Source organism: Suncus etruscus, chromosome 18, assembly GCF_024139225.1.
Source record: "Suncus etruscus isolate mSunEtr1 chromosome 18, mSunEtr1.pri.cur, whole genome shotgun sequence".
Taxonomy (NCBI): domain Eukaryota; kingdom Metazoa; phylum Chordata; class Mammalia; order Eulipotyphla; family Soricidae; genus Suncus; species Suncus etruscus.
In genome coordinates, this window is record NC_064865.1 from 30,055,007 (window position 1) to 30,078,129 (window position 23,123).

Consider the following 23,123-nt stretch of genomic DNA (forward strand, 5'->3'; position numbering starts at 1 on the left):
TAAAATTTGGGAAACTCTGGGCTAGACAGAATCCATCCAGACATATGCTGCCTCGTTGCCCTGGGGAGGGCAGGTGACTGAGTCAAGGGCATGTGGGGACAGAATGGGTGGTGGGATCATCACAGGGAAGACAGAGCTAAGAGTGGACATTTTCATGATTGGGAGACTGGGGACAGAGGGTGGGAACAGGAGGCTCAGAGAAGATAAGCGGCCAACATACCAGGTTTCAATTCCCAGTACCCCATATTCAGTACCCTGAATCCCACCAAGAATGATCCCTGAGTTCAGAGCCCAGAACAAACCCTGAGCACCACCAGGTGTAGCCTTCAAAACAGAAGCAAACTACCCTTTTGCACCTAAGCCAGTGATCCTTGGAGGCGTGAGGGAGGAGTGGGAATGTGGACAGGCCCACCCTCAGTCTTCACATGCTAGGAGGTTAGGCACTCATTTGTGGATCCATGCAGGCAGCCCTAGGACAGGTCAGCAGTCCTGTTGACATTATACCCCACATCCAACCACCAACATGTTTTTTCTTAATGCTCTCCTGCTCCCCCCAGGCAGGTCTCTCACCAACCTTTTAGGCAGGAACTATTTCTTGTATGTCTAAGCATGCCACCACCAGGAAAGCTGGAGGAGGGGGCTTCTAAGGAGAAGGCTCCAAGCCATAGTACATGAGGGGTTCCATGAATGAGACCTGAACTCAATTCTCAGAACTACATAGAGCCCCAGGAGTCACAGGCAAATCCCTGGTGCCCCCCAAGCTCTGCCCAGTGCCCTGGGTGACTGCCAACACCACCGGGTTTAAACTGAGCGCACAGCAGAGCTCAGTGACCAGCTAATGGCTGGAGACCAAGTCTTTGAATCAGAAAGCAGCAATGGCCTGGCCGAGACAGACTCGGCTTTCTTCCCTTCACCATCTCCCAGGGCTACTCTGAGCAGAACTTGGGACTGAGGGCAAGATGGGGGGGGGGGGGGGTGGGAGCGGGGAGGGGAGTATGAGGGGTGTTGAAAAGCTGGTAACCAGGCCACTCTCCCTCTTCCTGCTCCCCAGGGGTGCTGACAAGACACGACTGCACCGCAGGCCCCACTCAGCCCACTCAGCACTTCTATTGGGGTGACGAGCGCCCTGCTGGGAGGGAAGACAGGGCTCAGGTCCAAAGCCAACACTGTCAGGATGCATCCCTGCAGGGGCCAGGAGGTGAGCAGGTATTTGAACAGAACTAGAAGCAGGCAGGGGGCTGCCATCCTGATCCTCCTGAGAACCACGAGTAGGTGCCACCCAGTGCCCAGAGCAGGGGAGGGACCCCAGCCCTGGGCGGAACACAAGGGTTACACCCTCCAAAGCCAACCTTCTGTCTAATGAAGAGCCTGGGGCTCTCCAGCCCACAGCAAAGTGGAGTCTCCATCCCATCCCCAGCAGGCAGTAGTCACAGGCTTGCCTCAGGGGCAGGGAGCAGGCTGGAGTCTCAGTGAGCCTGGGGAAACCAAGGCAGGGGCACAAGTGTCCCAAATGTGGTTCAGTAACAGCTGGTGACTGGTTATGTGGGCACATGGGCAGACAGGAAGACCGATGCTTTGATGCAAAGGCACTTAAAGGCACTTCACCCTCGGCTTCTTGGTGTTTTTTTGTTCCTCAAGGTTCAGGCTCTGGGCTCCCTGGCCTTCAATCTTATGGGTCAGGGGCCTGTTGTGGAAGGCAGGAAGAGGCCACAGTGAAAAGGACTGAGGAAGAGGGTACACAGGCTAGAACACATGATTTACAGGCAGAAGCCCAGGTTTGATCACCTGCACATGATCCCCCAGGTTTTGTTTTGTTTTTGTTTTTTTTTGGGTCACACTTGGCAACGCTCAGGGGTTACTCCTGGCTCTAGAAATCGCTCCTGGCAGGCTTGGGAGACCATATGGGATGCCGGGATTCAAACCACCATCCTTCTGTATGCAAGGCAAACACCTTGCTATCATAGCAGAGCAAAACCAGTGAGACTGGGGCCGGGCGGTGGCGCTGGAGTTAAGGTGCCTGCCTTGCCTGCGCTAGCCTAGGACGGACCGCGGTTCGATCCCCCGGTGCCCCATATGGTCCCCCAAGAAGCCAGGAGCAACTTCTGAGCACATAGCCAGGAGTAACCCCTGAGCGTCACAGGGTGTGGCCCAAAAACCAAAAAAAAAAAAAAAAAAAAAAAAAAAAAAAACCCAGTGAGACTAGTGGAGGAAGAGTTGAGGGGGGCAGAAAGATGAGGAAGTGGTGAATCTCAGCTCCGATTCTGATCTCATAGCTGGGGTTGAAGCCTGTCACTTGCTCAAAGATTTCTTCCATCTCTCTACAAAAAAGTGAAGCTCCCAGCAGGCAGCAGTCCCATTGTGCAATTACACCTGGCCCAGACAGCCTTGCCCCATGGTGCTGGCTGCAGTCACCAACAGTTGAGTGACCTCGGGGCCACCTCTCTCTGCCACCCCCACCTCCCTGGAGTAAACCACATTATCAGTGGACCTGGACCTCAAGTTCGCTGGGAATGGGCAGGGTTTCACATGCCTCTCCACCCTCCTGTGTACCGAGACAGTGAAGATCAAGGGCAGAGAGAGGCGAGACCAATAAGAGCAGAGTCCACAACTCCTGGGCCATCCCCAAGGTCATCGGCTCTTAGTCCAAGGGGAGAGAAGCCCCAAGGAAGATTTCTGATGAGACCCTAACTGCTCTGGCTGTTGCCAGGAGCCCCAGGAAGTGGAATGCCAATCACCTTCCCACCACCTACCTGAGCTGCCCCTTCCAAGAAGGCCTCCCTAACTGCCCCAGAATTCGAATTGCTCCATGATTGTACTTTATTGTACTGTGAGCACGGCAACCTTGAAAGTTACATAACCGCCCAAGGCCTGGGCTTTGGCTCAAAGACAATAAAGGGAGGCTGGTTAGATTACCACTGAGCACCCTTTCCAGCACCAATTTTATGAGGCAGCATCAGCAGAGATACCCAAAGCCTGATTCTCCTTCTCTACCAGCCTGCTCTGTCTCCCCACATCCTACTTGGAGAAAGCAACAAAAGATAGCTCCTGGGGTGCTGACCCCTAGGTGCAGGGTCCTGGGGATGGGCAACTCCCAGGAGCATCAGCAAATCATTCCATACTAGGATCTGAAGATCCAACAAACAAATCCAGACTTACAATTTTAGAATTTTGTTTTCTCCTAGGGGAAAAAAGAGTGGCTAGTGGATGATGCAGAATCTGGTACACATCAGAGGAAGGGGGTGCTCCACAGATTAGGACACTTGGCAGCCTGCAGGAGATAAGCTGAATATGTGGGGACGTGCTACAAAACACTAACAAGGCTTCTTCCATTTTTGGATATTTTTCCCCTTTGGCTGCAGTGCCAAGCATCCAACCTCGGGCCTCACACTAGGAAGGCAAGTGCTCTGCTCTATGGCTGCTGAGCTGGTTTTGAATTCAAGGCTAGGATGTGGCTCTGTGGTATAGTACATGCCTCACATGTGCAGCTCTGTCTTCATCCCCAGCACCACAGAACAGAGAGCAAAGAGAAGTGGCTGAAAGGGAGTAGATGTTAAACTTACAGATAAAATAGCTCGCCTCTAAATTTGCGCAAGCTGAGCTACCTAAACCTGAGCTTAACTTCTACATGGTCCCCAGCACAACCCTAGGCTCAGTCTTCTAATCTGGCCAATGGGTCTGTGTGTGAACCTCCAAAACTCACGAGTTAAGGGCAAGACCTCAGAGAGAGATCTGCAGACTCAAGGTGAAGTCTGGGATGGGGGAAATGTGTGTTTCTGTAGCTTCCTAGAGGCACCCCAACCCCAGATGCTGCAGGGAGCACCCTGGCCTCCCCTGCACGACAGTCCTAGTGGCACGGAGGGTGGGTGGGTAACGCAGGCCCCCATCCTGCCGCTGGAGGTTATGCTTGGATACCTCTTCCTGCAAACAACTCGGCCTTGCTCCTACTCCTCAGAAGGCTCTGAAGATCAAACAGCACTTTCCAAAAGGAAGGGGCAGGGGGGTTGCTTCCCCCCCCCAAAGCATGTCCACTTGCCCTCCTCTGTTTCCGCAGTACGTGGTCAGAAGACATGACCCAAAAGGCAAGGACAGGCCCCTTCTCTATGGAGCAGGCCTGAAGCAGCTTAGTGCACAAAGTACATGCTCAGTAAACTCCATGCTGCATGAAGGTCAAGGTATTTGCTCACTTTTCTGCGGTACAGAACTAGGGGCCCTATTTGACCCCCCATCCTTGCTAATGTGGACTCAACTGGCTGCTGGTGGAGTTTTCTTCAGGTGGTTCAGGTGAAAGAGTTCAGGAATGGGAGAATAGGGGACGCGAAGATGCGAAGAGAAGTTCCTGTATATAAACGAGCTCAGAGAGGGAGGTCAGTTTAGTCTGCAAGTTCCTCCAAGAGGAGCAGATAACAATGACTTTGTCCAGAGACTGAATTTCCCTTTTTAATCTTCATGGTGGTCAAATGGGAATTGTTACTTTCCCTTCTGAAGCTGAATGGGTTCAGGATGAAGCAGAAAAACTCCTAAGCCACTGTGGACAGCACAGCACCAGCAGCAAACAACTGGAAGAAGGTATGGGAGGTCACTCTGACACCCTTGCAGGATCCAGATGTCCCAGAAGAGGTTGGCATGCCACTGGGTACCGGGGGCCCACAGACACATTTGAGCTAGTCAGTGGTCCATGGAAAACCAGCCTCTTGGTGGGCTTGTCTCCTGGGCTTGGCCAGGAGCACTGGGGTGGGGAGGGGCACTTCTGCCCACACAGGGCTCCTACTGTCTCCTGCTGTCTCACTGGGCCCAGAGCCTGCATTCCACGCCTTCTCGAATGAATAGATGCATTTACTCCATAGGGACGCCAGAGAAGTGCAATGTGGCTGGTCTCACAAAGCACAAGCCAGTGTACTGTGGGGACAATCAGGACCACATTATGGGTTAGAATTCTGGCTGTCCCCTGCAGCAAGGCGGCATAAACACAAAGACATATAAGTTGTATTCCCAAGATGCAACTACAACATTGTAAATCAATGACATAAAGGAGGGCAGGGGAGAGGATGCTCCTGGCACTGTGCTCAAGTCACCATGTGGTGCCAGGGATAGAACTGGGGTCAGTTACATGCCAGTTAATCATCTTCACCGCTGTCTCTTTCTCTCTCTGGCCCCGAATACGATTGTAAATAAAGGGCCTGAGCCTCTCTCAACAGTCCAGATAACACAGTTCTCCCAGGCAAACACAGGCCACACAGATGAAAGGAGGGGCTCAACTCTCCCAGAGCAGCTCATAAGACTGAACAGCAGCCCCTTAAATGAGGGTTTCCCCAAGCCCCTACCAAGCAGCTGCAGCCAGATTATAGTGAGCCACAGGAGGTGACAAAAGCTAAAAGTACACAACTCTGCCTAAATATTTCAGCAGGAAACCCAAATATTTAGATGGAAGAAAGGAAAACTAGAATGCAAACTTCAAAGTCAATCCAAGAGCTTCAGTGGGAGGGTGGGGGGTGGTGGTGGTGAAGGGAGCTGAATCTGCCCTGAAGGGCACAGCTCACCCAGAGCTATCTGCATGAACACCAGGGTAGACCCCATTGGACCAAGCAGACCTGAGGAATTCTCCAGGTCAAGCCAGGACAAAGCCAGTGATGACACTGGGGTCAGGCCCCCACAAAAGAGAAATCTTCCATCTTCTGGAGTGTGGTGCTAACAACTGAGGGGGGAGTGGAGGGCGACAGAGATCTCCTGGACAAGAAATGGAAAATGGTGGGTGAACTCACAAGGGAAGATTTTATCATCCTGCTCCAACTCCATGGTCCTTGTCCAGAGTGGAGCCTAAAGCTGACATCAGGAAGAAGCTCCCCCAACTCCCCAACCCCACACCCAAGACAGGACACAAGACCTGCAACTGAGACCCAGAGCTGCCTGCTGGTGTGTTGAGTTGGTGCCACAGGTCAGGCAGGAGGCAAGAGAGAGATGGGATCTATGATCCTATTTCACAGATAAGGAGAGTGGCTTGTAAGGTCACTGAGTAAGTGCCTAAGATTCTGAAGATAAACAGTCCCTGTCTATTCCCTTCTCTTGGCCTTTCCCTGTTGGGGTATTAGCTCTGGCTTCAAATCCTTGCTAATCCACTTCCTAACTGGATAGCCTCAAGCAACCCATTTTCCCTGTGAAAACCAAAGCTGCCCATGAAAACAGTCTGGAGATGGCTCAAAGGGCTAGAGAGCAGCCCTGCCAGCTCGAGCCCCAAGCTTGATCCCCCAGCACAGAGCAAGCAGCAGGACCACATACATACGGGGGGCTGCTACTACCTCAACTCCCACTGTTCCTAGGCCCCTTCTTTTCCTTCAAAAGCTAACCACTGGGACAAAGGCAATAGTACAGCAGCTAGGACATTAGCCTTGCATGCTCCTGATATGGGCTTGATTTCTGGCACCATATATCGTCCCCCAGCCCATCCCTGCCCAGGATGATCTCTGAACACAGAGCTGGGAGTAAGCCCTGAGTTTTGCCAGATGTGGACCAAAAGCTGACCACCTCTGAGGGGTCCAGGGGTCTCAAACTCAATTTACGTGGGGGCCGCAGGAGGCAAAGTCGGGGTAATCCTTGAATGCAAAATCAGTAGTAAGCCTTGAACGTTGGGGGTGTGACCCAAACAACTAAAACAAAACAAAACAAAAAAAGATTTCTCTAGGGCAGGGCCACAAAATGTTGTACGGAGGGCCGAGAGTTTGAGACCCCAGCATCTAAATACTCATCACTGACAACCAGGTGCAGGCTGCAACCTTCCTTTAGCTTACGGGCTCTCTGAGGATAGGGGTCTGTCTTGTTCAGAACCAGACCATTACTGCCCAAGGGTTCTCCCAGCCTGAGAAATAGGGTCTAATTCCTGAAGGCACTGACCCACGTCCACCTCTCCCGGCCCTACCATCTGTAATCCATCACTCAACACATTTTCCCTCACTGTTCTCTCTCCCAGCTCTGAGTTCCCAGGGCTGCTGGTATTCTATTGAGGTTTCAACCCCAATGGGACCCCCCCCTCCCCTGCAAACCCCCAGGAAGCTTTGTCCTGGTCTCTCTGAGGCTTGGGGAGCCAATCAACGCCTCTCCCCAAAACTCAAGGCTTCAGGCTATACAGAGTTAGACACACCAGTTAAATTCCCAGTTTAACTTAGAGAGGGTGGTGTGAGCTGTTAGCTGTGCAGCCTTGGGTGGAAAAAACCCACATTTCTCATACAAGAAAGGGAGGAGGCGCTCTTATCAGAAAACCCATAGGGCTTAGGGATCAAGCCACAGAAATGCTGCTGTTTGAGAGTATTCCACTTCCTTGAAGTTGCAAAGGGTCAAAGATTCTAAAAGGCTGTTCACTCCTCTGCCTGAAAATGACAAAAACTTGGTGAATTCAAATTCTTTGGCCAAACTCAGACAGGCTTAGTGATCTGACTCTCACTTTGTGGCTGTGGCACACCAAAACCCCAACACAGTGCCACATTTCCGGGGGGGGGGGGGGGGGGCGCTACAGCTCAGAAAGAGCCGCCACCCTTGGGTATCTTTATCTTGTTCCAAAAATGAGTTTGTTTATGCTTGCTCTGCCTAGATGTGCAATCGTGAGATCCTGTGGACATTCCTTTCTGATTTTTGGAGGAAATTTGATTGACACTTTTTCCAAGTGGTTGTACCATTTGTACAAGACCAGTACTGGTGTGGCTCCACTGTAATATACTGACAGTAGTGAAATGCACAGAAATTGGAGAAAAGGGGGGAAGAGAAGTTAATGTGTTTAAAACTTTCAGTTTTGCGAAATTAAAAGATGAGTTTACCACAAAGTGGCTCAAAGGTAGTGAACATTTTCTCACAGTGAATAAAATGGTAAAACTTCATGCTGTTTAATAAAAGTGAAATAAATACAGGAGGCCAAGATAAGACAAAAGTTAGGCACTTGTCAACCATGTGGTCAACCCATTCAATCTCTATAGTCGGGGCCAGAGAGGTAGCATGAAGGTAAGGCGTTTGCCTTCCATGCAGAAGGACGGTGGTTTGAATCGCAGCATCCCATATGATCCCCCGCGCCTGCCAGGAGTGATTTCTGAGTATAGAGCCAGGAGTAACCCCTGAGCACTGCCAGGTGTGACCCAAAAAACAAACGAACAAAAATATCTATAGTCACATGGTCCACCACCTCTCATTCCTACCATGACCATCTCCCCCCCACCCCCACGTCATTCCAGGCACTGCAAGGTTCTCACAATACACATCCTCAGGCTAAAACCTGGGCTGCTTGGTGATGCCTTGTTTTGTGTATGTGAGCCCTGGTCCCACTCCAGAGGCCAAGTGCAGCATAAGCAACATTGCCATTGGATTTCCAGTGCCACCACCCAGAGTGCTGCTCTCTATACCACAATTGAGAGTGTGCAAGATTCCAGCACCACCAAATCAGGGGAAAGGAAGTGGGCACACTAAAATTCGGGTGACATCTCTTCTGCCACTCTTGTACCTGGATGGCCCCAGAGTGGGTGGCAATGGCCCTCACCCTTCATGAGCAACCAAGGAGTGACTGTGGCCAGCCATCTAGGACTTCCTGTGTCTCCTGCCAAGGGGCTCCTCAGAAACAGGTCATCATCCTGCCCTCCTGTCACTACAGAGACAGATGGCACCTAGAGACCACTAGAGACTCCATCCTTGAGAAATGCCCCAGGTCAGAAAACCCCACGTGCCCTGGAACGACAGTACAGTGGATAGAGCATCTGCCTTACACATGGTTGATCTGGTTCGATCCCCAGCATCCTATATGGTCCCCAAGTACCACCAGGAGTGATTCCTGACATTAGAATCAGGAATAAACCCTGAGCATCATCAGGTATGGCCCAAAACAAAGAAAAGATCCCATCTAATTCCAGGAATCATGGGGAATCTCACTGATCTCTGCAGATTGCCACTATATTCTCCACACCCCCTCCAAATTCTCCAAAACCCACTTCCACCTAGTCCTTCACCACCCCCATCATCCCCTCTCCAGGCTGGCCCAATCTCTCTCTCTGTCTTTGCCTCTCTGTCTCTGTCTCTCTCTGTCTCTCTGTCTCTCTCTCTCTCTGTCTCTCTCTCTCTCTCTCTCTCTCACACACACACACACACACACACACACACACACACACACACACGTGTCAGAGTGGAAAGGGTGGGCCCAACCCCACAGCAAAGAGCCAAGTCCAAGATGAAAGCCTTTGGCCTGAGGTCAGAGCCAGTGGAGCGCAGCATTCAAAACTGGGATATTGTGTTTCCTTCAAATGCTCAACAACAAATAGGGCCAAAACCCCAGAAAAAATACTCAGAAGCAACAATCACCACCTCCCTGGCACCCCCTCTCCATCTTTGCTACCCACCCTCGAACCTTTCAACACCAGCTCATTGCTCTCTTCCAAAAATCGCTTCTTACCCATTTCATCTAGAATTCTCCTAAGTGCTCCAGTAAAACTCTCAAATGACTTGATGAAAACTCACTTCCACTGTTCAAACTCAACCAGAGCAGTTAACAAAGACCGATTTATAGACTTGGGAATTTATTGGGGGTAGGGAGTTATAGAGAAGGCTGCCCTTAGCTTTGAACAAAACATAAATAAAAAAAAAAGAAATCATAAAAAAGGGACCCCTTTCTCCCATTTCCTCCCCCAAACTCCATTTTTCCACTTTCCATGTGTGCAGCCCTGGATGGTGAGTTCAAGTCTGAACTAAGGATGGCAGTCCCAGCCCCACCCTGGATCAAAAGATCTATTGTGGGACCTCGGACTCCTTACAAATGCGGGTTTAGTGGACCAGTGAGTGCTTTACAATTTCAACCAGGCTCACAAGAGGTTTTTCATGTTAACCCTCAATACTCCAGTTTCCTCCAGAAACTCCATTAATGAGTCCCAGTTGAGGCTTCTGAGCAGATGTAACTTTAGCCCCTAAATCCACAGTAATATTTTCCAAAATCTAAGAGGCCTGATTGGTATTTGTACCAGGAGCCTCAAAATTGGAACAAGTTTTGCTGCTATAGACTAGAGCCTGCATGGAGTTGTCAGACGCATCCAGGAAATAAAAGGTGACCCCAGGGCCGGGTAGGTGGCGCTGGAGGTAAGGTGTCTGCCTTGCAAGCGCTAGCCAAGGAAGGACCGCGGTTCGATCCCCCGGCGTCCCATATGGTCCCCCCAAGCCAGGGGCGATTTCTGAGCACATAGCCAGGAGTAACCCCTGAGCGTCAAACGGGTGTGGCCCAAAAACCAAAAAAAAAAAAAAAAAAAAAAAAAGGTGACCCCAGCAAGCAATCAAATAAGCAATCTCTGGTTAGGAAAGTGCAGTTTGGGACCTGAGTGATAGCACAGCAGTAGGGTGTTTGCCTTGCACGCAGCCAACCCAGGTTCAATGCCCAGTATCCCATATGGTTCCCTGAGCCTGCCAGGAGTGATAGTGATTTCTGAGCCAAAGCCAGGCATAACCTCTGAGCACTGCCCCAATCCCCTCCCCACCCCCCAAAAAATAAAAGCTCAATTTGGGGCCAGGTTTGGCCACATGCAAGCAAGCACTGTAAGCCCCATATTATCTCTCCAGCCCCACTTTCATGTGTGGTTGTTTGTTTGTTTGTTTGTTTGGTTTTGGTTTTTTGGTCACACCCAGCAGCACTCAGAGTTTACTCCTCACTCCATGTTCAGAAATTGATCCTAGCAGGCTCGAGGGACCATATGGGATGCCGGGATTCAAACTGATGACCTTCTGCATGAAAGGCAAACGCCTTACCTCCATGCTATCTCTCTGGCCCCCACTTTCATGTTTTAAAATTCACCTTCTCCCCAGCAACTCATCTGAGCAGTCTGTAGAAGGGATTATTCCGCTCCTCAAATCACAGCCCTGCCTCATCCCCAACACAACTGGCACACAGTAGGCACTTGATACAAACATGCTTGCGACACAAACTTTGGAACACAGGACTCAGTGATCTGAAGACTGACCTTGTAAGTTCAAAGCTTTTTGGGATGGGGTGCTCATTGCTCAGTAATTGGTAAGGAGCAGTTATCCAGATTCAATAAAGAGAAGAGGACAGCTGTAAAGTGCTTACTCAGAGGTCTGAATAATGGGCCATGGGAAACTCTCAGATCCTTCCTGTTTATGGTCATTGTATAACAGAAGTGAAGGTTGAGATGGGTTCATTCCTCTTCACCCCATCCCTCTACTTTTTTGGGGTCAGGTGGCAGTGCCTGCTGCATTTTCAGTAATGGTGATGGGCCAGCCAGGCATAACACAAGAGCAGACTGTTCTAGGGGAAACAGAAAATAGAATTTCCCAGCAGAGCAGAGACCAGCTGAACCAATTTCCTAAGTTGCCTATAACAGACCAGCTATTGAACAACTTCACAGGCCCTTAAGGGAGGGGAAGGGTGGCAGAGAGCAGGCTCTGGAGACAGACAGACAGCCGCACTCAGCCCCCCTGCTAACAACAGGGCCTCACGCTCCTTATCTGAAAGAAGGCAGACTACATGGAGTACCTGGAATAATACCGGAAAAAATACTTATCAAGGTGACCTATTGTATGTCTGACCACAATAGGCCACAGCAGCGGACCCCAGAGAGAGCCTGAGGTCCATATCACAAGCCCAGTGTCCTCATCACTCATCTCGCCTACCATTTCTCACTTTTATTTATTTTTATTTTTATTTTTATTTTTTTTTGGTTTTGGGGGTCACACCCGGCAGCGCTCAGGAGCTACTCCTGGCTCTATGCTCACAAATCACCCCCAGCAGGCTCGGGGACTATATGGGATGCCGGGATTCGAACCACCGACCTTCTGCATGAAAGGCAAACACCTTATCTCTCCGGCCCCCCCATTTCTCACTTTTAACTGCAGCTCAGACCCTTGTTTTGCAAAGAGCAGCAAAGTGAATCCAGGGAAGGGGCCTACAAAGGGAGTCAGCCCCCAAACTCCCTCCCAAGCTCTGCAAACACAGGGACTCACTCAACATTCCCCTCAGTGGCAGTCCTGGCTTTTAGGGAAGTCCATGCCCCAATACCTGAAGGAACAAGCTGCAGGGCAAGGGTTCAAGAAGGTTGAGCAGGCAGGGAGGAGAGAGAGCACATGGCTGGCTGTGCTTTGGAAAAGTGGGGCCCCAAAAACCTTGCTTCAAGTGCAGCCAGAACAGAGGAAACACCTGACAATCAGGCCTTTCCACAGAGCTGTAGAAAGGTGTATGGACTCACTTTTCTCATGCATCAGAAAGCACAGACTCCAACTGCCAGCGCAGGGGAAAACCCCAACCCCAACTGCTAGCCCCTCCTCCCAAATACCCAACCACCATCTCTACCCCCACCCCAGGAATTCCAGGCCAGGGGCTCCCTCTGGGTTACAGAGGTGATTGGCATTTGAAAATATGCGGAACCTCAGGTGGAAACTGCTCCAGCAGTTTCTTGGGCAAAGGGGTGATGGCGGGAGTTTGTGGGTTCCCTTAACCCCATTTCCTGAGGTGGGAGGCCGTACCCCAAGTTCCCAGTCAGTGGAGCAAGGCAGGTTTTCTGCAATTTGTAAGAGGTGCTGACTAAAAGCACCCACTGTTGTTTCCAACGTTTGGGTTTTTTCCTCTGAAGAAAGGGGACTTGCCTGGCGGGACAGGGTTGGACAGTTTGAAACGAGCACAGGCCAAACCTGGCCGATGCCACATCTTTTTTTCTAGAAGTTACTTGCCTGCTTTTGGCAAGGAGGGGTGGCGGGATAGGGCGAGGCAATAATGAATGAATTGAACAAACCTCTCAAGAAAGAGGTTGCGCTCCCAGCTGTACTGAGCTGCCTCCTGCCCCTAACCACCCTTTTTCCCTTCAACTCCTGTTTTGAAGTTTATTTTCCCACATTCAGCCTTGAATTCTTTCCTTCCTTCCCCTGCCACGGAGGCGGAGATGTGGCTTAGAGGGAAACACTTCGAGAGCAGCTAGCTCTGAAGCCCTCTTCCCCTCCAAACAAAGACCCGAGCCAACAAACAAGTCCTTCTATAGAGCAATTGTTTCCTCAAGGGAAACTATAAAGTAACCCCACCCCCACCCCAAGCCTTGCAGCCACTCAGACCCACTGACTCCCCTCAGAGGTCCCCCACACAACCCCTATAGCAGGAACCTCTCTACAGGGTGAGAAAGTCTTTCCCTGTTGAGAAAACTGATGTTTGATTAGTGCTGGGGAGGAAACCCTGGATTCTCCTTCATCTATGGTATATGGTAAGTGTTCTCTAGGATGCTACATTCCTGGCCCAAAGGAATTTCCAATAAGTCTTAGATCACCCAACAAAGTCCCCCACCAGCCAAGTTCCTCTGTGTGAAATGTGCATCAAATGAAGATTAAAATGGTCTTTATACTGCCCAGTGCTTTCCAGCAGCTCAGGGTGGGAAGGATAAAGGAGGGTTCCCAAGATCATCACCCACGGGGAAACTGAGGCTAGAACAATTAGAAAACTAGACAGCCTTATAAAGGGGGGAGGTTTAAAGAGCCGCTGTGGTTTGTGAAATGTTCCTTATCAAATACCATTTTTGGCAAATTTCTCCCCCCAAAACATGACACCTTGGCCCATCTGTCCTTACTTTACTCCAAAGTCCAGGGCTCTAAGTGCTTGGAAGCCCCCTGGCAGGAAGGCTATTGGGGCCAGTAGAGAAAGAAGAATGGTGGGGGCTCCAGTCTTCCAGAAGCTGGGGGTCACTCAGGGCCGCCCCCAGGAGTGATTGTAGGTTCAACCGGGATGATCATCCCTCCCAGTCTCCCCGAGCGAGGTCAAAGCCCGGGAAGATGCCAGCATGGCGAAACCACCCCGCAGGGAGAAACTCAACTCTCATCCAACCTGCTTCCTCCACGAAGTGTGGCAGCTTCCCCCAGCACCCCTCTTTCTCTCTGCCAGACGCCCCTCAGGCAGAGGCACCGCGACCCTCGAGCTGTCAAGTCAGTTCCTCCCGGCCCGGGTGCGCCCAGCAAAACCGGCCAAGACGCGTCCCGGGGCCCCGCGGCTGGGAGGAGGAGGAGGAGGAGGAGAAGGAGGAGACGGGTGGGGGTGGCACCCGGCTTGGCTCCCGAGCTCCGGGAGCGTCTCCAGGAAAGATAAATGCCTTTATCCGCCCCACAGCCGCCCGCCTCGCAGGGAGGCACCCGCGCAAACAGTCTCCGCGGGACCCGGTTCACCAGGGGGTCACCCCAAGAGATCGCCGGGCAAACCGGCCTCCAGGGGCCGCGGACGGGTGGTCCCCGTGCCCCAGGGTTGGCGACAGACCTGAGCTGCCAGTTTCAAGGCAGGACAACGCCTGTCACCCCGCACTCTCCGTGCCACAGAGTCTTCCAAAGCTCGGGGTGCGAAAGCTTTCAGGTGCATCTGCGACTTAGGGGGGACAGGTGAAGGCTCACCTCCAAGATCTTGTTCAGGCCGTCCTGGCCCAGGCACGGGAACTCTTTGAGCAGATGCAGCCGCTGCGTGTAGTACTTTTCCTTGACCTCCTTCCAATGCGGCTCCTCCAGCACCTCAAAGATCGCTGCCCCGATGGCCAGGTAGAAGATGATCGCCGAGGTGAGCAGAGGGCCCCGGTCCACCATGGCTCCCCAAAGCCTCCCCTAAACCCAGGCGGCTTGCAGTCCACAACCGCCGCCCTCCAGCTTCTGCAAACAGCTGTTTGAATTTGGAGCTCCGCATGCGCAGTGCCTCGGCTCCCCCTCTCCGCCCCGAAGTTTGCAACGCTCCCGACCGTGGGGTGTGCGGTGGGCTGTGCACAGGGTACAAGCTTCAACGCGGGCCGGGGTGGACAGGTAGAGACCGCCCTGGACCTGGAGGGAGGGGAAAGTCGGGGGGCGAAGGGAGTTAGGGGGGAAAAAAACCTGGGGAGCCGACTGAGCTGCACACACGTGGGCACCTCCGCGCGCCACTGGCAGTGCGCGCTCCGCCGCCGGGAGAGCCTTTAACCGGCCCGGCGCGCTCCGCCCGCCCTGGCCACGCCCCTGTGGGCGTGTTCTCGCGTGGCCACGCCCCTCCCTGGACCGCCCCGCGCGGCCCTGAGAATCAGCGCAGCGCCGTGAACGAGGTGCTCTCTCCGAACCGCTGGGGACGCCAGTGCGCTTCCGGGAGTCTCAGCCAGGGGGCGCTGTGCGGGCCTCTGTAGAGCCCCAGAGGCTGCGGCCAGCGGGAGTCAATTTGCTCCCTGGGCTAGTGTGTTAACTTTGAGAACTAGACATTGAGGTCAGGAAGTGATTGCTATTCTTATTTTCATTGTAACACATTTCTCATGTGCTGATGTCTCTGCCAAGATGTGATGTGCTTCTTGCTCTTTTTTCCATCTCGCACTCACTCCTTCCTATAAATCTGGGAATTAGAAAGACAGGAGAGGGACTTGGAGAAATAGCACGGAGGTAGGGTGTTTGCCTTGCATGCAAAGGACGGTGGTTCGAATCCCGGCATCCCAAATGGTTCCCCTGAACCTGCCAGGAGCGATTTCTGAGCCTAGAGCTAGGAGTAACTCTTGAGCATTGGGGGGGGGGGGGTGTGACTCCAAAACAAACAAAAACAGAAAAAGAAAAGAAAAAGAAAGACAAAAGAACCTTATCCAGTCACAAATTCCCATTCTCACCTGCCCTGAGGATACCCCAAATCTCCCCTCCCTAACCCAGACTTCCCAAAGGAACCTTCGAGGCTGCCCTGTGGCATTCCACCTCTACCTGCACACACTTACTCTCCAGGAAACACTTGACCTCTTGCATACTCTCAGCCTACTAAAATTTGCCATCCCCCTTTCCCTAACACCCCCATCCCCATTAGGATCCTCTTGGTTGATCCTTAGTTCTTGGTTCTAATATTCTATTGTTTTTTCTTCTCTTTCTACTTCTACTTTCTCTACTTCTCCTGTGCCTGTTACATTCGATAAACATTGTGTGCAATAGAGCAGTGCATGCATTTATCAGAAACACATTTGTCAAGAACACACCCTAGGTACTCCTCATTTACCCAGTGTCAATAAACTCCTGGCAGCCCTACAGCCATTTCATGCCTCATGAGAAGCTTGAGTGGATTCGTTTATTCAAAGTCTCAACTGGCAGCAGCCATGAATTGTGGGGGCCCACTCCTTCCAGTGTTCCATACCCAACCATCTCTGGGACTTACTCTGACCTGGGAGGGGTGGGGAACAGGAACAAGGGCACAGTGTGTGTGTGTGTGTGTGTGTGTGTGTGTGTGTGTGTGTGTGTGTGTGTCCTCTCCAATTTTTGCAGGAGCAGAAGGAGCAGAGAACCTAAGGATCCTGACTTGGGGGACCATATGCGACACTGGGGATTGAACCGAGATCCGTCCTGAATCAGCCCTGTGAAAGACAAACGCCCTACCACTGCACTATCGCTCTGGCCCAGGGTTTCTAGATTTATGTCTCGTCTTTATAGAATCACGTGTTGCCTCAGGAGGTAAAAGCAGAGCGCAGGAGACCCAGATTTCCTGATACTGGATCTGGAATGGAAGCCTTTTTTTTTTTTGTGGGAGCCAATTCCCCTCAGGGCCCTCCTGAGTCCAGGCTTACCTTGGAAAAGGCCTTAGGGTAGCCACTCCCCAGCCAGTACCTTCCCCCAACTCAAATCCTCCACCCCCACCCTGTTGTTGTTTTTTTTTTAACCACCATCTCTTTCCTTGCACCTGGTCTGAGGCCTGCAGTAAGCCATGTCCCTCTCTGGAGCCAACAGCATGAGCAGAGGCAGCTTCCACCCTGGCCCACTCAGCCCGCCAGCCCCCACCTCCTGGGTGGAAAAAGCAAGGGGCTGTGGTGTGAACAGTTCAACCAGCGCGGGGTGGGGGCAGTTTGAGAGGCCACAAGCTCTCTTTGTTTGGAAAAGTCCCTACCATTCCTCTCCCACCTCCGGTCTGCGTTCTCTTCCTAAGAAAATAAAGGGCCTCTTCCTATTCCAAGCTCACTGTCTCACAAAAACACTGCTGCACACTTTCTGATGAGCTGGTTTTTATTTGAGGCTTTTAGAATTTCCCATTTCTCTCTCTTTCTGCTTTGCCTTTTTCTCCATCCTCTAACCCCTTGCTTTCTTCTGCTCTCAGTGTCAAAGGTCATGCCTGGCTTCCATCCTCTCCTTCCGCTGATGTATTACTTACCTTCCTGTCTTTTCCCAAACCTCTTAACCTTAGCTCCCTACTCTGCCAGCTCAGGCCTCTCTTTCCTTTGTCTCCTTTCACAATTAATGTGCTTCTCCCCTCAGCTCCCTCCTCTCCCTCCCAGGCCCCATCCACACTCTTGAATTAACAATTTCCATGGAGATCAGGAGCTATGCCTGGTGAGGGGGCTTGGGAAATAGAAACTGTACTGAAACCAATGACTGTCTAGACAACTTGAGCCTGAAGGATGGAAAAGGAAAAAGTAGGGAAGTTGGTAAGGGAAAGTATTATTTTCTTACTCTGCTGATAAATATCAAAGACTTTAGTATTGTGCTTATTTGTTACCATGATAAATACTTATTTCAAAGGGCTTTTTTTTTTTTTTTTTTTTTTAAGAAAAGCTTGAAATGAGCTTTGAGAAGAAGTAGTTTCACCTTGATAGATTCACATCACTATATTTACACGGGTCCCACCTGGAGCTTAGCAGTTCAGTTGTTTGTTTTTTCCAAGGTCATGCCTATAAGCCCAGGCCCCCAGATCCCACACCTATCCTTAGTTCAAGAGTTTCCTTGGCTTCTTTTTTGTTTTTTGTTTTTTTCGGTTTTGTTTTTTGGGGTCATAGCAGTAGTGCTCAGGGGTTACTCCTGGCTCTGCTCTCAGAAATCACTCCTGGCAGTGCTCAGGACACCACATGGAGTGCCAGAGTCTGCCAGGCACTGCAGATGCCTCCAGGTCTTCCGGATGCAAGTCCCTAACCCACAGTGCTATCGTTCTGCCCCCCCCAAGCTTTTTAAATTAATTAACATTTGATAATTCTTTTCATGATGCTAAGGCTTTTGTTGTTTTATGTCAGTTCAGGAGTACTTCTGTATATATCCTATTTAGGAATTTCAAAGGGAAAATTTTCCCACTGAAATTCAATTTGACGTTGAGGAGCCCTATAAAAAATTCTTTAAGAGGATTTTAAAGAGCTGTCTACCTCTTTATGTAAAAGGTCAAAGGATTTTATTTTCCCTTGTGTTTTTGTAATATTGCTTGAAGGACAGACAGACATATATTAAATGTCTCATGAAATATTTTACATGACAAGGAATTGTCAGTTGCTTGACGAAGTTCTTCTCTATTTCTAAAGAATTATTTAAAACCCAGGAAGAAAATACCCATTACATTTTGAAGTCTACAAACCTTCTACTTATTTTAGTTAGATGACTTCTTTTTGTTTGTTTTTATTTGGGGTCACACCCAATGCAATGCTTAGAGCCACACCCTAGCTCTGCCCTCAGTAGTAAGTAGACCTGCAGTACTCTGGCGACCATATGGGATGTCAGAGCTTGAGACAGAACCCAGGTCGGCCACATGCTGACAAACACCCACTGTACTATCTCTCCAGCCCTATTAGATGATTTTCAAATGGTGAATTCAGTGAAAGTGATAAAAATAACACTTTTTTTAGTTTGTTTTTTTGGGGTTTTTTTGGTTTTGGTTTTTGGGCCACACCCGGCTATGCTCAGGGGTTACTTCTGGCTATCTGCTCAGAAATAGCTCCTGGCAGGCACGGGGGACCATATGGGATGCTAGGATTTGAACCAACCACCTTAGGTCCTGGGTCGGCTGCTTGCAAGGCAAACGCTGCTATGCTATCTCTCTGGCCCAATCTTTATGTTTTATACCAGGAAAAACAACAAAAATCACACATAAACACACATCATTGCAGACTCGGGTATAGTTCAAAGGACTAGAAGTACATGATTTGTTTGTTTTTTTTTCTAGTTTTTTTTTTGCTTTGTTTGTTTTTGTTTTTGTTTGTTTGTTTTTTGGGCCATACCCGGTGGTGCTCAGAGGTTACTCCTGGCCCTGTGCTCAGAAATCACTCCTGGCAGGCACGGGGGACCATATGGGATGCCAAGATTCCAACCACCATTGATCCTGGGTCGGCTGCTTGCAAGGCAAACCCCCTAGAGCTGTGCTATCTCTGGTCCCGAGAAGTACATGATTTGTATATGAGAACATAGTATGTTCCTCCAAGCATTGTGCTGAGAATGACTCTCCCAAAGAAAACAAAATCAAATCAGAGGGCAATAATGTTCAATTTAGGGCCAGAGCTGTAGTACACAGCAGGTACAGCACTTGCCTTGCATATAGCTTCTATATCCCGCATCCCTAAGGTTTCTGAGCACCATCAAAAGCATTCCTGATGGGGCCGGAGAGATAGCCTGGAAGTTAGGCATCTGTCTTCCAAGCAGAAGGAATCCTGGCATCCCATATAGTCCTCTCTGAGTGCTGCCGGATGTGACCCCACCCCCCCAAAAAAAAGTATTCCTGAGTACAGAACCAGGAGTAAAACTTGATCACCCACAACTGCGTCTCACTCCCTGTCCCAAAATATTCAATTAAAAAAATAAGCAATAGGTACTGGAGAGACAGCACAATGGTAGGGCATTTGTCTTGCATGCTGCCAACTCAGATGGACCCAGGTTCAATCCCCGGCATCCCACATGGTCCCCTGAGCCTGCCAGGAGTGATTTCTGAGTGCAGAGCCAGGAGTAACCCCTGAGTGCCACCAGGTATGGCCAAAAAATACAAAACAAAATAGGTAAAAAAAAAAAATAGTAGAGGGATTGAAGAGTTAGACAGTGGGTAAGTCTCTTGCACACAGCCAACTCTGGTTCAATCCCTGGCACCTCATATGGTCCTCCAAGATTTGCCAGGAGTGATCCCTGAGTATAGAGCTGAGAATAAGCTCTGAGCACTATCAGGTATAGCCCCAAAACCAAATAAATAAGTAGTAAAAATGATATGTACATATTATGGAGGATTATTCAATCTTAAAGGAAACTAAATCACATACTGCCATATGATTAACCATATTAAGTCAAGGAATGGGAAGACAAGGGCCAGAAAGATTGGATAGGAGCTGGAGAGATAGCATGCATGCAGGACAGTGGTTCAAATCCTAACATCCCATATGGTCCCCCCAAGCCTGCCAGGAGCTATTTCTGAGCATAGAGCCAGGAGTAACTCCTGAGCACTGCTGGGTGTGACCCAAAAACCAAAAAAAAAAAAAAAATAGTATAGTAGGTAAGGAACTTGTCTTGCATGCAGATGACCCAAGTTCGATTCCTTGTACTGCATATGGTCCCTTGCGCAGTACCAGAAGAGATCCACGAGCACAGAGAGCTAGGACTGAGCCCTGAGCAAGGCTGACAATGGTCCAAAACCAAAATAACACATACTTGCATGCTTCCATTTTCACAAGGTATCAGAAGTAGTCTAACTCAAAAACAAAATCTACAGGGTCATTGCCAGGAACTATAGGGAGGAGTTCTTCAGTGGGCACTGAGGAGATTCGGTTCAGTGACAGTAATTAATCAGTCCATCAGCTATGTGTGGTCTTAGCAGGACTTCAGTTACTCCACTCTTACACTGAAAGCAGCATGTCCTAACACAGCCAGTTAAGGATGGAGAAATGAATCCTTATAGGTTAAGAGCACTGATCCTGAGTTATTTGTTTGAAGATTGCAGATAGGTCTCTATCGTATTTCTTTTCCTTAAAAAGGAAATGTGATAAAATCAGAATTTCACCACTGTGTGGCAACATCTAAAATTTTTGCAACTAGGAAAAACAAGAGAGGTTCTTGCTCTGAGCCATTCAGAGGCCACCCAAGGTTATTCCTCAGACTGAGTCAAAGTGGGGTTTATGGGGTATACCCAACTACCTTGGGTGATCTTTCGCATGTCACTATCCTAGCACACACAGCTTCCTCAGTATCCTGAGTTATCTGTTTTAAGAGATTGTGGCCCTTTTGGTCCCTTCTAGCTCACTCCCTCTGTTGATCACTCTGAGTATGATGAAGATAAGAAGGAATGGTCGGGCCCAGAGAGATAGCACAGCGGCGTTTGCCTTGCAAGCAGCCGATCCAGAACCAAAGATGGTTGGTGTCCCATATGGTCCCCCGTGCCTGCCAGGAGCTATTTCTGAGCAGACAGTCAGGAGTGACCCCTGAGCACTGCTGGGTGTGGCTCAAAAACCAAAAAAAAAAAAAAAAAAAAAAGAAGGAATGGTCGGGGAACCAGGGAGATGGCTTGAAGGATTGGAGTGCATCTTTGCAAGTGGAAAGCTCAGTTGAAGCTCCAACATATTCGTGTCTCCTGAGCACTGCTGGGAGTTATCCCCTAGTACTGAGCCCTGGAACATATGGGTAGAGTAGATATGTTGTTTAGTTGTGAAGTATCTGTCTTAGATCCTATGTTCAATACCCAACACTTAAATAAATAAATAAATACTATACATAAAAGAATAGTCAAGGGCTGGAAAGATAGCATGGAGATAAGGTGCTTGCCTTTCATGCAGAAAGTCATTGGTTTGAATCCCGGCATTCCATATGGTCCCCCCGAGCCTGCCAGGAGTGATTTCTGAGCATAGATCCAGGAGTAACCCCTGAGCACTGCTGGGTGTGACCCAAAAACAAAAACAACAAAAGAATAGTCAGTGGGATAAATGCATTTTGCATGGAGAGCTGATAGTATCATTTTTTTTTTTTTGGCCACAACACAGAGTCAATCAGAGTTGACTCTTGTGCTCAGGAATCATACTGGCAGGTTCGAGGAACCATATGAGATACCGAGGTTTGAACCCAAACTTGCAAGGCAAGTATAGCTCTACCCGCTATACTATGGCTCTGCTTCCTGATTTATTCATTGTGTGACTATTTACAATGGTTCATGTTCATACATTTAGTTATGCAATCATTCATTCATTTCTTTTTTTAAAGCAATGGCTATGTGCTAGATGCTGTGCCAAACACTAGAAATACAGCCGAATAAGCTTGTAACATGTTGGCTATAATATTTATGACTTAGTCTAGACCTTGTCCCAAAAAGTTTTTTTTTTTTTTTTTTTTTTTTGGTTTTTGGGCCACACTCAGCGTTGCTCAGGGGTTACTCCTGGCTATCCACTCAGAAATAGCTCCTGGCAGGCACGGGGGACCATATGGGACACTGGGATTTGAACCAACCACCTTTGGTCCTCAATCGGCTGCTTGCAAGGCAAACGCTGCTGTGCTATCTCTCCGGGCCCCCAAAAAGTTTTTGAATGACCAAGAGACAAAGAGAAGAGCCTGGAACTAGGATGGAGGAGGAAGAAGAGGTGCCAGTTCTCAGAGTAAAGTGAAGGGTGAGGGAGAGCATGTCCTTGATATTCATTTTAGGACCTAGTGTTCACCAGGTATTGGGTGGAAATGGCACTGTGAAATAAAATAAGATGGAAAGTGAGGCAATAGATTAGGCAGTTGGCCAAAACTCAACAAAGCTGGCAGAGGAAGTACGTTTAACCAGAGACCAAGTCTAACAGCTACCAATAGTCCATGTGTGAATGTCTGTGTGGTTTGGTTTTTACACCCAATAGTACTCAGGGGCTATTCCTGGCTCTGTGCTCCAGAGTAACCCCTGTTCATTCTGTGGTGCCAGGGATCGTACAAAGTTGGCTACATGCAAGACATGTGCCTTCCACTGAGAAGGTGTGTGTGTTCATGCAGAAGAGGGCTTTTATGGGCCCAGAGAGATAGCACAGCGGCGTTTGCCTTGCAAGCAGCTGATCCAGGACCAAAGGTGGTTGGTTCAAATCCCGGTGTCCCATATGGTCCCCTGTGCCTGCCAGGAGCTATTTCTGAGCAGACAGCCAGGAGTAACCCCTGAGTACTGCCCAAAAACCCCCCCAAAAAAAAAAAAAAAAAAAAGAGGGCTTTTATATCTTGATTAGGGGTTCTAATGTGTACTTCCCATGAGATCCTTGATAGAATTCAGGAGTTGAATAAGTTGTGTCTTATCAGTCAAACACCTGCCTCATGTAAATTAGTCCCTAAATTTTATCCCTGGTACTAAAAATAAAAATAAGGTGTGTTTTGAGATTATTGGTGTCTTTGTAACAATGTACTTTATTCTAATATTCTAATATACTTTATTCTAATAATGTACATTATTCTAATAGGCTGTACTGGGGCTGGAGCAATAGCACAGCCAATAG

At 49.5% G+C, this 23,123-nt stretch overlaps 1 protein-coding gene across 1 annotated transcript in view; it reads right to left on the reverse strand.

Moving 5' to 3' along the window:
- Positions 1 to 14,695, reverse strand: part of KCNK5 (potassium two pore domain channel subfamily K member 5) — a 39,220-nt gene extending 24,525 nt beyond the window's left edge. The window contains exon 1 of the mRNA XM_049765367.1: positions 14,377 to 14,695. Within this exon, the coding sequence (XP_049621324.1) occupies positions 14,377 to 14,562 (186 nt within the window). The 5' untranslated portion in view covers positions 14,563 to 14,695. The remainder of the gene's footprint in view (positions 1 to 14,376) is intronic.
- Between the last annotated feature and the right edge of the window lie 8,428 nt (positions 14,696 to 23,123).